Source organism: Spermophilus citellus (genome assembly GCF_964194105.1).
Source record: "Spermophilus citellus genome assembly, chromosome: 3".
Classification (NCBI taxonomy): domain Eukaryota; kingdom Metazoa; phylum Chordata; class Mammalia; order Rodentia; family Sciuridae; genus Spermophilus; species Spermophilus citellus.
This window is the reverse complement of record NC_138184.1, coordinates 14,005,135-14,017,326: the sequence shown is the minus strand read 5'-3', so window position 1 is coordinate 14,017,326 and position 12,192 is coordinate 14,005,135. Positions and strand designations below refer to the sequence as shown.

Here is a 12,192-nt window from a genome sequence, read left to right as displayed (position 1 = left end):
ACTGAGTAACATCCCAGTTCTTGATTTCAATTTTACTTAAGATGATAGATAGTAAGCACATTAAATTTTTTGTAGGCTGCCTCTATTTCTTTTTTTTTTTTTTGCAAAAAATTTGGGAAATCAGTTCATTTATGAATCACTAACAACCCAGTTAGTAATGCTTTTGGGGTTTCTGTGGATTTTTAATTTTTCCCGTTGTGAGGAGTAGTTGGCTTTCACTGCTCTGCTTGAGTGGGTGGAAATACCAGTTCCGCAGGCCTCTGTTGGGCTCTACCTCATGCAGGATTGGGGCTAGGGATGACTCACACCTCACACCTCACAAGCGTGGTTGGAGGCCCAGGCAAGCTGCTGATGGCTCAAGGATGTGGAAGCAAGGATTAGTGAAGTTTTGTGCAAATGTACACCGATTTATATCAGGAACTTGACAATCCACTGATTTTGGTGTCTGAGGGGATCCTGGAAGTAAATTCTCTTGGATACTGAAGGATGACTGTATATACTTCATACATAAGGTTGTGATGAGCATCAAGTGAGTAAATACTTTTTGTAGTTTTTGAGAAAGGGTTTCACTAAATTGTCCATGATGGCCACACACTTGCCATCCTTGGCCCCCTGAGTGGCAGGGATTATGGGGGCGTGAGCCACTGGACTTGGCTTTAGTAAATACTTTCAAAGTGTTTGAAATAATGGCTGGCTCATGGTGCCTCAGTGAAAGATAATCAAAGTAGAGGTGACTAAATGCCATGTGGGGTCGTGATGGGATAGTGGAACAGAAAAAAGACATTTGCAGAAAAACCGGTGACACTGGAATAAAGTCTCAAATTTAGCTAATAGCAATATGTCAACATTAGCTTCCTAATTCTGACAAATGCACCCATTTCTATAATAACAATAGGGTAAGCTGGAATGAAGGATATATAGCAGCTCTCGTTATTTTTTACAATTTTTCCGTAAACCTAAAATTATTCCAACATAAAAAAGTTTATGAAAAAGGTTTTATAAAGGAGAGCAATGCATCAATGTGGTGGAGACTGTGAATGTGAAACTCTAATAGGGTAAGTTCAGGAAACTGGGTGTGGGGGCACATGCCTGTAGTCCCAGCTACTTGGGAGGCTCAGGCAGAAAGATCACTTGAGCCTGGGAGTTTGAGGGCAGCCTGGGCAACAGAGCAAGACTCCGTCTCAAAAAAGAAATATATGTAAATGGGGCTGGGGTTGTAGTTTAGTGGTGGGGTGTATGTTTAGCATGCAGAAGGCTCTGAGTACAACCCTCAGCACCGTAAGAAGAAAAAAAAAATCTGGGGTTCCTGTTAAGGTCAACCTGGTTTACTTGTAACCTGGCTCAGGGAGAAGTGAGTTCTGAAATGAAATGAGCGGTTTCAGGTAATCTAATCATGAATTTGACAAGATGGGCAAAGTTAATCAACCTCAAAGAATTTTGCTGGAGAAAGGCCAATCATTGTTCTAAAAGCCAATGCTCTGGTGAACAGGCAATGCTTCTAAGAGGAAGCTAGAAGTGTCGGGATTTTTTCACCCACACTTTGTTTTGCTATTCTAGATGACACTTGTTGCTCTTCGTTTGGGTGAGCAATTTACTCACTCATTGGGTAACACTTTATCAATATGCTTTTGTACTGAACTCTGGGTCTTAGATTGAGTTTCTTGGAAGAGGAATGAGTAGGTAGTTTGTTTGAGACGTTCTATAGAGGATCCAGGGAAACCCTAGTGAGTGGGAAGAGCTGAGAGGGGGAAGGTGGCCAGAAGAGGGTATGGTATCAAGCAGGTTACCACTGGGGGCAGTGGGCCTTCATGGCCCAGGGAAAGGCTGGGAGTGCGTGTAGAAACACACCTGTGAGTTGTCCTACCCCAGGGTGAGAGACCTGGGTAGTCACCTATGTCTACTGACCATTGGATTGAGGCCTGCCCAGCAGCAGGAGGTATTAATTCCTCAGCCTTTCTGGCCTGCTGGACAGCACTGCTGAATAAAATGGGCTTTGAAATCCTCAAAGAGATGGAGATTCTGCAGCTGGGATGTAACTGCAAGGGAATCTGGGTGGGTCCCAAACACTCCACCCTGTGATAGACATGAGAGAAGCCAGGCAGTGATTAAAACACAGTATTCATCTTGGGGGTGTTCCAGTTTGGTAGCTCTTCCTGAGTTCTCATTCTGCTTCTGTCATATAGGAGCTGTGTGACCCTCAGCAAGTAACTCAATATCTGTGTGCTCTAGCTTTTTCAACTATAAAACAGGTAGTCAGTCTACCTTACAGGACTGTGAAAATAAAATGAATTATTATATGAAAAGTGCTTGGAACAACCCCTTGCACATAACAAGTGCTTGCCCAAAAGTAATGAGTACGCTTTCATTATTGTCTCTGGGAGTTTGAGCCTAGAAGGCCCTTCTAAGGAAGTCTGTGGTTTATCCTGTTAATTATAGGTCCCCTCACTAAGCAAGGCCAAGCAGAGGTGACTTCCTTACACTGCCTGGGAAAATTGGGTTGAGTGAGACAGGAGGAGGTAGAGGGACCAATTTGGAGAGTGCTGGAATAATCCAGAACAGCTCCCATGAAGCAGTAAGGAAGAGCCTGTTTAGATTAGGTTCCGGAGGAAACTGGAGGCGTGTTCACGGAGCCATTAGGTATATACAAGTCATAGAGGAATTTTGCTAAAAGTAGGAGCGGGTTTCTTTCTTTCTTTCTGATAGTGCTGGGGATGGAAACAAGGGCCTCGTCCAAGCAAGTGCTCTACCACTGAGCTGCATTCCCAGCCCCTGGAAATACTTTTTAAAATAGTGAGTGATATTAAGACGTAGGAATGATTCAGTATAAGGTTAAAATTAACCACGACTGAGAATCCTCAGAGGTAAATCCCAGAAGGCGACAGAGAAAGGGAGACAAGTGTAAAAACATGATGCATGATATATCTTGGATAGAAGCAGGGCGCTGACTACAAGAACGACTCCTCCTTTACCGACCGGTAGTTAGTTTTCCAGAGGCTGAACAGTCTGGGACGTGGTGGAACGGAATCCGGACCACGGTACTCCACTCCCTGGGGAGCGAACCCCACTTCCAGGGTCTAGAAAAGGGCAGATGCCCCAGCGCAGGTGGGCCTACGGCGAGGGGGCGGGGCTTCGTGCGGGGTGGGAGGAGTGAAGAGGGCGGGGCTTGCATGGGAGGAGGTCCTTGATGACCCGGCTCCGGAGAGCGGGCAATGACGGTCCACTCCTGGCTAACGTGAAACGGGTCGCCTCGGCTCGTGAGGAAAGCAAGCTGCTCTTGGAGGGTCCAGAACCTGCGGGACCGCAATGTTGGGCCAATGAAAGACCTCGGAATATGGGCCTGCGCGAGTCTCGTCTGGTGGAAGAGGACGAGGGACGTGGCCTGTAGATTAAAAAAGAAGAGGGTTTGCGGTTTGCAGCGCGAACCAATGAGAAGCAGGGGAGGTGGGGCCTGTGCGCAAATTGGCCAGTAAAGACAAGGCTTTTACGGGCGGGTTCCTTCCCCTCCACAGCGTGGCTCCAGTTCTGCGCATGCGCTTCTCGGTGGACTACGGGGCGCCGCTGAGCCAAGTGGGCAAAAGGAGCAGAGCAGTGCGCTCGGGTCACGTGACACGTGGGTGCCGAATTCCGCTGGAGTCAGGGCCACTTCCTGTAGGTGAAGGTTGAAGGACCCTAAGGGTCGAGCTGGCACAGAAGCATACTGTGCATTTTGACCTCGATTCGCGACTTGAGGTCGAGAGTCGGCCTTAGAATTTGTGCTGTCCAACGGGAAGAGGCCTGGCTTGGGCCAAGAGGGTCGCACTCGCTAACTTGGGGGCGTGGTCTCCTGCGTCTTGGTGATGTAGACGTGGGGTGGGCTCACCACTGGACTTGAGATTGGGGGTCCTGTGTAAAAGAGGGGCGGGGCTTCCCGCTGATACATTGACAAATAGGTAAGTGGGAAGAATAACTTATTAGTGCCGTTGTCGCATTGGTTTAGCTTGGGTGGTGGTGACGTAAGGGAGTGGGGTTGGAGTCATGAGAGGCGTGGCCCGGCCTCCGGAGGCGCGGCTAGCCTCTGACGCGTTTGGGGCGTGGTCTGATAGGATTGGGGGCGTGGCCTCTTAGAAACTCTGGATAAGGGGCGTGGCCCAGGATCCTACCTGGAAGAGGGGACGTGCCTTCTTCCGGTTGAGATTGTCGGTGGCGCCCAGGTCTTGGCACTGCGCTTTCTCCCTTAGGTTCCACCTCATGGAGAACCCCGCGGTCACCGCCCCTGCCGAGGGCTTCTTCCCCTCGTTCCTGCTCGTGACTTGCGGAACACTGTTGGCTGCCCTGCTGGGCGCCGCTCACAGACTGGGGCTCTTCTATCAGCTGATGCACAAGGTGCCAGGGTACAGGTGGGAGGCGGGCTGGGGACACCCAAGGAAGGAGGGCCCTTATGGTGCGCTTCCAACTCACTCAGTTTACAGGTGGGGAAAGCGAGTCTCAACTAGTCCAGAGTGGTGGGGAGAGTCTTTCTAAGGCTTAGTCCCCATTTCCAAGTTGTATGTGGGTCCTGGACTTTGCCACTACTAAGAGATAAGGGAAACTATCGGTGCCTGGACACACACACACCGCCTGCCTCTTTACCCAGGGGCCTGAGCCCTTATCACAGAGCAGAGGGACACCACCTAGGATCGTGCCTTCTTAGCCCAGTGGCATAAGTGGGCTGAAGGCAGACATGAGAGGGTGTGGCTGTGATAATTGAAATCTGCTGAGCTTAACGTTTTAGAGGAATTTTCTCACCCATCCCTGCCCACCTCCTGAAAGCAGGTGCTGCTGTTTCTTTTCTCATTTCCACAAGAGGAAATGGTGGTCCAGAGAGGTTGTTTAGTAGTTTGCCCTAGGCTATAGGTTTGGGTAGAGCTGACCCCCCAAGTCTCACTCTAGACCACTTGCTGTCTGTCAAGAATTTACTCCTTCCTAGACCCTTTCCTCTTCTAGTGAGGAGCCACGTCACTGATGTTGAAGTTTGTAGAGATTTAAGGTGATGAGGATGCTGGGGCTGGGATGCTTGGCTCAGTCTGTGCCAGCAGGCGTGCTTCTGTTCCAGGCATGTGGTGACTGGCAGCTTGCCAGCTGGCCCTGGGCCTGCTCAGCAGTGAGTGGGAAGGATCAGGTAGGCTGAAGTAGCAGTCTAAGTGCCTGGCCCTGCAGGGATACCAGTGAACAGGCAGGAGTCCCTGCTAGTGGCTCCCTGCCCTGGCCATACTCCTGTGGGTTCTGTATATCCACTTTCCCTCTCTTCTTGTCCCAAGAAAGGCAGTGTAACATGGGTGCTTAAGAAAGTGGGTTCTTTCTATTGAACTTTGAATCTTGTTTGGGCAAGTCTTGGTGTCCTCACCTGGATGAGAGAGATGATAAGAAGAGAATATGATAAGATGAGGTGCCCTGCCCTGAGCCTAATGTATAGTATGGTATGTGTTTAACCAACACCCAAGTTACCCTGACCTCTGACCTTGCTCCTGGCCCTTCTCCCAGCTGCCCATGCTGTAGCCCTTGACAGTCTTGCTCTTGTGGCTCAGGTGGATGAGACGAGTGTCCGGCATGGAGGGGAAAATGTGGCAGCTGTGCTGAGGGCCCACGGTGTACGGTTCATTTTCACACTGGTTGGTGGGCACATTTCCCCGCTTCTGGTGGCCTGTGAGAAGCTGGGCATCCGCGTGGTAGACACGCGCCATGAAGTCACTGCTGTCTTTGCTGCTGATGCTGTGGCTCGCCTGACAGGTGAGGGCAGTGCAGAGAGGACTGGGGGCTGGTGGGAGTAAGAGTGGCTTTTGGGAGGTAGGAGGATGGCTGGAGGGTGGGCATGGCTGTGACAGGGTCTTTGTTTCAGGGACGGTGGGTGTGGCGGCAGTGACGGCAGGTCCTGGCCTCACCAATACAGTGACTGCTGTGAAGAATGCTCAGGTGGCACAGTCCCCAGTCCTGCTCCTGGGAGGGGCCGCCAGTACCTTGCTGCAGGTGTCTATCCTTGTGGAGTGTAGGGGCTTTAGGGAGGTTCCAAGGGGCTCATATGGTAATGGTCACACCCTGTCTCTGCCAGAAACGGGGTGCTCTCCAGGCCATTGATCAGATGTCCCTATTCCGGCCACTCTGCAAGTTCTGTGCATCTGTACGGAGGGTGCGCGACATTATTCCCACCCTGAGGGCTGCAATGGCAGCTGCCCAGTCGGGCACCCCAGGTAGGTGGGGTGGAGTGCTGGGCAGTGGTCAGACCCAGAGGCTGGGGGAGGTGCTGCAGGCTCAGCCTCCTCCCTGACCCCATAGGTCCAGTGTTTGTGGAGCTTCCTGTCGATGTGCTGTACCCCTACTACATGGTCCAGAAGGAGATGGTGCCAGCCAAGTTGCCCAAAGGCCTCATGGGTCGAGTGATCTCCTGGTGAATAGAGCCATTCCCACTACACTGTCTCCCCTCCCCCGCTCACCTGCAGCCTCCTCTCTGCACACATCCATCCTCCTTTGACTCATTCATTGATTTGAACATGGACTGAGAGAAACCAGCTGTGGGGAGAGCATTCAAAGTAGAAGGAACTGCATGCGCAAAGGTCCTGAGGCAGGAATGAAATTGGTGGGTGGGGAGAGCAAGGTGGCAGCAGGTGAGCAGGGTGGAGAGGGAAAGAGGCTGAGCTCAAAGTAGCCCTCCTTCTCTTCCTCCTCCTCCTGTTCCTCCTTTTCTCCTTCCCCTCTGCCTTTCCCTTTGCTTGTCTTTGCACTCCTTCAATATTTAGTGAGCCCCAGCTATGGCATGGGGTGACATTGATGGCCAAGATAGGTCTCTTAGAAGTAATCTGGGGGCTGGTTTAAGCAGCAGGGAATTTGTTTTATGGCCTTGTTCTTGATGCTCTTGGCCCTCTGGACTCCTAATCACCTGTTCCCTACTTTTCTCTCTCTCCCTCCACACCCCTGTCGTGGTGCCCCTTTCAAGGCCAGCTCTTCCCTTTAAACTGTGGGTTCTCATGGGTCTGTCTTTGGCCTCATCTCTCTCTGCAATCTTGACTCCTTAACAGCAAACATGCTTCTGGCTTCAAGCTCCAGTGGCTTCCTGCCAACACCCACGTGTCTGTCTTTAGTTGGATTGAGAGTTCCCTGAGGGCAAGGCCTGGGCAAGATTTCTCTTTGTCTCCAGGGCCTTAAGAAAACTCAAGGCCTGGGAAAACGCTGTTAACAAACAGGGGATCCTTCCATTTATAAACAAAAACAAAACAGGGGAACAATGTTAATAACTGGGGCTTGGTTGAATGCTTCGCAAAGTACCTTATACCCTTGGTTGAAGCTTGGAAGGGAAGGTTTTTTTTTTTTTTTTTTTTTTTTTTTTTTTTTTTTTTTTTTTTTAAATAAATGGAGGAGGAAGCTGAGAAAGGTGAAGTCACTTGCTCAAAGTCACACAGCTAGGAAGTGGCATAACCTGGGGGGCCCAAGCTGACATCTACCTGACCCACAGGCACCACCCCCATCCTGACACCTTGCATTTGCATTACTTGTTTCTGCGGGGGCCTTGTCAAGTTGGGGAGGCCACAGAGGCTTCTGAGAGCAGACAGGCAGCTGGAAGCTTGGTGTCCCTAGGCCATTGCTTATGCACCTTTGTTCTTTCCACTTTGCTCCCAGTCGCTTTCCTGGTCCCTCACCTTCCTTGGCTGGAATCCCTCTGGTGTACTCTGGTAACTGGCTGCTTCATTTCCTCCTCGCAGGTACTTAAAGAATTGCCTGGCCAACCTGTTTGTGGGGGCGTGGGAGCCTCAGCCTGAAGGGCCCCTGCCCCTGGACATCCCCCAGGCATCCCCTCAACAGGTGAATTCCTTACCTGGCCCAGGTTCCCCATCTGGCAGAGCTCTACAGACCCTCTCCCAGAGCCAGGATTGGGACCTTAGTCTTGCGGGCGGATGGTGACTCAGGGACAACCCTTTGAGCCCCACTTCTTGCCCCAGGTTCAGCGCTGTGTGGAGATCCTGAGCCGGGCCAAGAAGCCCCTATTGTTGCTGGGGAGTCAGGCCCTGCTGCCCCCAGTACCTGCTGACAAGCTTCGGTGAGGAGCTCTAGCCTAGCCCTTGTTCCCAGTCCCTGGTCCTCTGGTGCCCTGTGGGGAGGGAGGAGGCCCTGGGCACATTGATCTCTGCTTTGCCTGAACCCCCAGGGCTGCTGTGGAGACCCTAGGCGTCCCCTGCTTCCTGGGGGGGATGGCACGGGGGCTGCTGGGCCGCAACCACCCCCTCCACATCCGGCAGAACCGCGGTGCAGCCCTGAAGAAAGCAGATGTTGTCCTCCTGGCAGGTGGGCCTCAGCACCCTCCCTCCCTCCAAGAACCTCTGCCCCCCCTCATCACTGATACCCGCCCCCCACCACCTGCCCTCTTTCCTCTGCCTTCACACCTTCCCTTTTGAACAGTCTTGAGTCTGAAATTCTGCTGAACCCCTCCCAGGATGCAGTTGTGTGCTGTGCCTGGGCTTCCACTGAGGGTGAACCCTAGTGTCCCTGCCGTGTCTTACAGTTACACAAAAAACCCTTTGAATCCTGTGCCAAGTGCATAATAGGCATCCTCTGTATACAGTCTTACTGTATACAGTCAGGCATTTCTTAACAACGGGGTTACATCCTGAGAGATGCATTGTGTGAACATCATCAAGTGAACTTATGAAAAATAATGTGACTGTGACATCACTGGGTGATGTCATGTCATGGGACCATAGTCACATGTGTATGTGATCTGCCACTGACCAGAACATTGTTATGTGGTTCCAGGACTGTAATAACCTTCCCCAAACTCAGTGATTTACAGTGATTTCTTAAGACCTACCTAGAGGTTTGGTGGTAATTCTGGGTTTGGTCAGACTGGCTCATGAGTCTAAGTCTGGGCAGGCAGCTGTGCTAGTGGAGGTGGGCCTTGCTCATTTATTTGGGAGTTGCCTGGCTCTGTGGCTGTTCAAGGGTGTCTCGGCTGGATAACCAAGTCTCCACGTTTACCTCCATGTTCTGCATCCTCCAGCAGCCAGCAGGCTAGCCTGGGTTGGGTCATTATTTGGAGGCTGAGAGATATGCTTTTTTTTTTTTTTTTTTTTTTTGTTTTTTGAGGCAGGGTCTTGTGAAGTCACTAGGGCCTCTCTGAGTTACTGAGGTTGGCTTTGAACTTGTGATTATTCTGTTTTAGTCTCCTGAGTTTCTGGGATTACGGGTGTGTGCCACCACACCGGGCCTCTTTTTTTTTCTTTGCTCTGCTGGAGATTGAACCCATGGCCTTGTGCATGGCAGGCAAGCTCTGTACTACTGAGCTCCCATCTTTGCCTTGAGGCGTCTTTACCCTGGTCTTAGGAATGGCATGCTATTGCTTCTGCCACATTCTGTTGGCCAGAGCTGCTCATGACGCCAGTCCAGATTCAAGAGCTGCAAAGTCATGGCAAATGGTATAGGAACAGGGAGAGGTGAAGAATGGGAACTATATAACAGTGTCTACAGTGGATTAAAAGTAAGGTAGTGGGCATCACCTAGGGCACTGACCCTCTGATATTGATGCCCTGTCCCTCATCCCAGGAGCTGTGTGTGACTTTCGCCTCTCCTATGGCCGTATCCTCAGCCATAAGAGCAAGATAATTATCATCAATCGGAACCGAGATGATATGTTGCTCAACTCAGACATCTTCTGGAAGCCCCAGGAGGCTGTGCAGGGTGAGCCTCCAGTATCCTCACCACTTACATGGTCGCTCTCCTCATGGCCTCTGCTGCAGCTGACTTGAGCTGGGTACTGGGAGATCAAGGCCCAGACCCTGCCCTATGGGACACCCAGGCAACCTGAGACACGTTTGGTTGTCAGGCTGGTGGGTGTTTCCATAGGAACAAATGGAGAGGTGGGTAGGGGGGTAGGGGGCTGGAAATGTGCACATGATCACTTGCTTGGGTACATTTGAACTGCCTGTTGCCCTCTCTGTGTCAGCTTATTTGTTGGCCCCTGAGACTCTGCATCCCATCCCTTTCTGTGCTCTACTTTGCTCGTCATTCTGAGGACAGTGATTCTCCCCCATGGTGTGGGAGCATTCTTAGGTGGGCAGCAGGTCCAGTGTATTTGTGTTTGGGAATGTCCACTCTAGCAGCTGGTGGGCATTTGCCTGGAAGGGGAACTGGCAGGAGGAGGAGAAGGGGTGTTTAGGGCCAGGACAGAAAGGATATGGCCCAAAGTGGGAAAAGACTGAGTGAGGAACTCAACATCTCCAGGCCTCCGATCACTTCTCAAGTGGGGTGTTTACTCGTTCACCACCTGGATGCTCACTGCAGGCTCCTGTGTGCCTTGGGTTGAGAGACCTCCTTAAGTGGGGCAGAGCTATTTTTATTGCTGTGTTTTGAAGGTAGAATTGACAGGACTTCATGATATGGGGTGTAAGGGACAGGGAGGTGACGAGGTTAGATTGGGTTTGTAATTTGCTTTGGATTCCCTAAGCCTCATTTCCCTGGTTTGTGCTGTGTCTTGCCAGGGCTGCCCTTATCTGGTTCTGGTGACTCAGGTGTGTTTAGCCTGTTTTGCCCTAGGAGCACCCCTGGCCTGCTTCCATGCCTTCTGCTTGGATGCTGCTCTTGGCTTCCTGCCATCTTCAGGCCTCTGGTGCTAAGGGCAGGAGGAAGGCACTGCTTTGAAGCTGTGCTCTCTCTGTTCCCTAGGAGATGTGGCCTCCTTCATGCTGAAGCTGGTAGAAGGCCTTCAGGGCCAGATGTGGGCTCCAGAGTGGGCAGAAGAGCTGCGGGAAGCGGATCGGCAGAAGGAGCAGACCTTTCGGTGGGGGCTGGATGGGGTGGACATGGGAGGGTGTGTTCCCAGCAGGCTCTGCCATGGGGCCTACTGACTTTTTGCATCCCTGTTGTAGGGAGAAGGCAGCGATGCCTGTAGCCCAGCACCTGAACCCATTGCGGGTGTTGCAGCTGGTGGAGGAGACTCTGCCTGACAACTCCTTTCTTGTGGTTGATGGTGGGGACTTCGTAGCAACTGCTGCCTACCTGGTACAGCCCCGAGGCCCCCTGCGCTGGCTTGATCCTGGTAAGGAGAAGCCCACACCTAGGGAAGCTTTCTTAATCCAGACCCTTCACAACTATCTGTATTTTTTGTCCTTCTAGGGGCCTTTGGGACTTTGGGAGTTGGCGCAGGGTTTGCACTTGGGGCCAAGCTGTGCCAGCCTGATGCTGAGGTGAGGTGCAGGAAATGGGAGACTTCTTTTTTCTGGGTCATGAGCCGCCCTAACCATCCTTGTTCCCCCTACCAGGTCTGGTGTCTGTTTGGGGATGGAGCCTTTGGTTACAGTCTCATTGAGTTTGACACATTCGTCAGACACAAGGTAACTGGGTTTCCCTGAGGGAAGCTTAGAGCCCCTTCTGGGAGAGGCTGTCAGGGGTGGGCTGAGAAGGGGTAACCTCTCTGGCAGAGGCCCTGTTTTCTGGCTAGACTGGCCTTTGGGTTGAAGGTTGTGCCTGGCCTTATTTTTTTTCCTACAGATTCCAGTGATGGCCTTGGTAGGCAATGATGCTGGCTGGACCCAGATTTCTCGGGAGCAGGTGCCCAGATTGGGCAGCAATGTGGCCTGTGGCCTGGCCTACACTGGTGAGGGGTCTGGGCAGGGTGTGTGTGGGTAGGTGGGATCCCATCTCAGGCCCATCAGGGCTAGTGTTCCTCTCCTGGACTGGCTACATTCTGGGCTGGGCCTCTGCCAGTATCTGACTTGCTCTCTTTTAGATTATCACAAAGCAGCCATGGGTCTGGGGGCCCAGGGCTTTCTGCTCTCACGGGAGAATGAAGATCATGTGGTCAAGGTGCTGCGTGATGGCCAGCAGCAGTGCCGGGATGGCCACCCAGTCGTGATCAACATTCTCATTGGGAGGACGGACTTCCGTGATGGCTCCATTTCTGTATAGGGCCTTGTGGGTCAGTACACTTGGCTGGACTTCCTGGATGGTTTAGAGTCTCATCCTTGCCTGCTCTGAGCCTATTCCATGAGGTCAATAACTACAGTTATCCCGAGAAAGGTGTGGAGGGATCAAAGCTCAAGAGGTACCAGACAGCCATGGGGAACCTTGGGCCTTTGTCTCTGTGGGTCCAGCTGTGCCTCTCTACCCTCCTCTCTTACGTATGGACTGAATAAATCACTTCTGGCCCAGGTGGGCCCAAGGACTCAGCTGCAGAACCTGTGCATATTGATTTAT

At 51.8% G+C, this 12,192-nt stretch overlaps 1 protein-coding gene across 2 annotated transcripts; it reads left to right on the top strand.

The window, feature by feature from the left end:
• The first annotated feature begins 3,191 nt into the window (after positions 1-3,191).
• On the top strand, positions 3,192-12,162 carry ILVBL (ilvB acetolactate synthase like). 2 transcript variants are annotated; one of them, XM_081285753.1, is made up of 16 exons: positions 3,192-3,648; positions 4,218-4,362; positions 5,544-5,745; positions 5,855-5,982; positions 6,065-6,203; positions 6,289-6,400; positions 7,710-7,809; positions 7,947-8,044; positions 8,153-8,289; positions 9,544-9,678; positions 10,663-10,777; positions 10,866-11,035; positions 11,113-11,183; positions 11,259-11,330; positions 11,488-11,593; positions 11,726-12,162. In XM_081285753.1, the coding sequence occupies exons 2-16, from the start codon at positions 4,228-4,230 to the stop codon at positions 11,902-11,904; spliced, it is 1,899 nt and encodes a 632-aa protein (XP_081141879.1). In that variant the 5' UTR covers positions 3,192-3,648; positions 4,218-4,227; the 3' UTR covers positions 11,905-12,162. The 2 variants fall into 2 exon arrangements, with proteins under 2 accessions (XP_081141879.1, XP_081141878.1); XM_081285752.1 differs by having other exon boundaries at positions 3,192-3,929.
• The last annotated feature ends 30 nt before the right edge of the window (positions 12,163-12,192 follow it).

Excerpts from the sequence above, each read along its gene's own strand:
- ILVBL (XM_081285753.1), top strand. The coding sequence starts at position 4,228 with ATGGAGAACCCCGCGGTCACCGCCCCTGCCGAGGGCTTCTTCCCCTCG. Across the intron at positions 4,363-5,543 it reads TCTATCAGCTGATGCACAAG|GTGGATGAGACGAGTGTCCG; the intron begins GTGCCAGGGTAC and ends CTTGTGGCTCAG. Across the intron at positions 7,810-7,946 it reads CCCAGGCATCCCCTCAACAG|GTTCAGCGCTGTGTGGAGAT; the intron begins GTGAATTCCTTA and ends TTCTTGCCCCAG.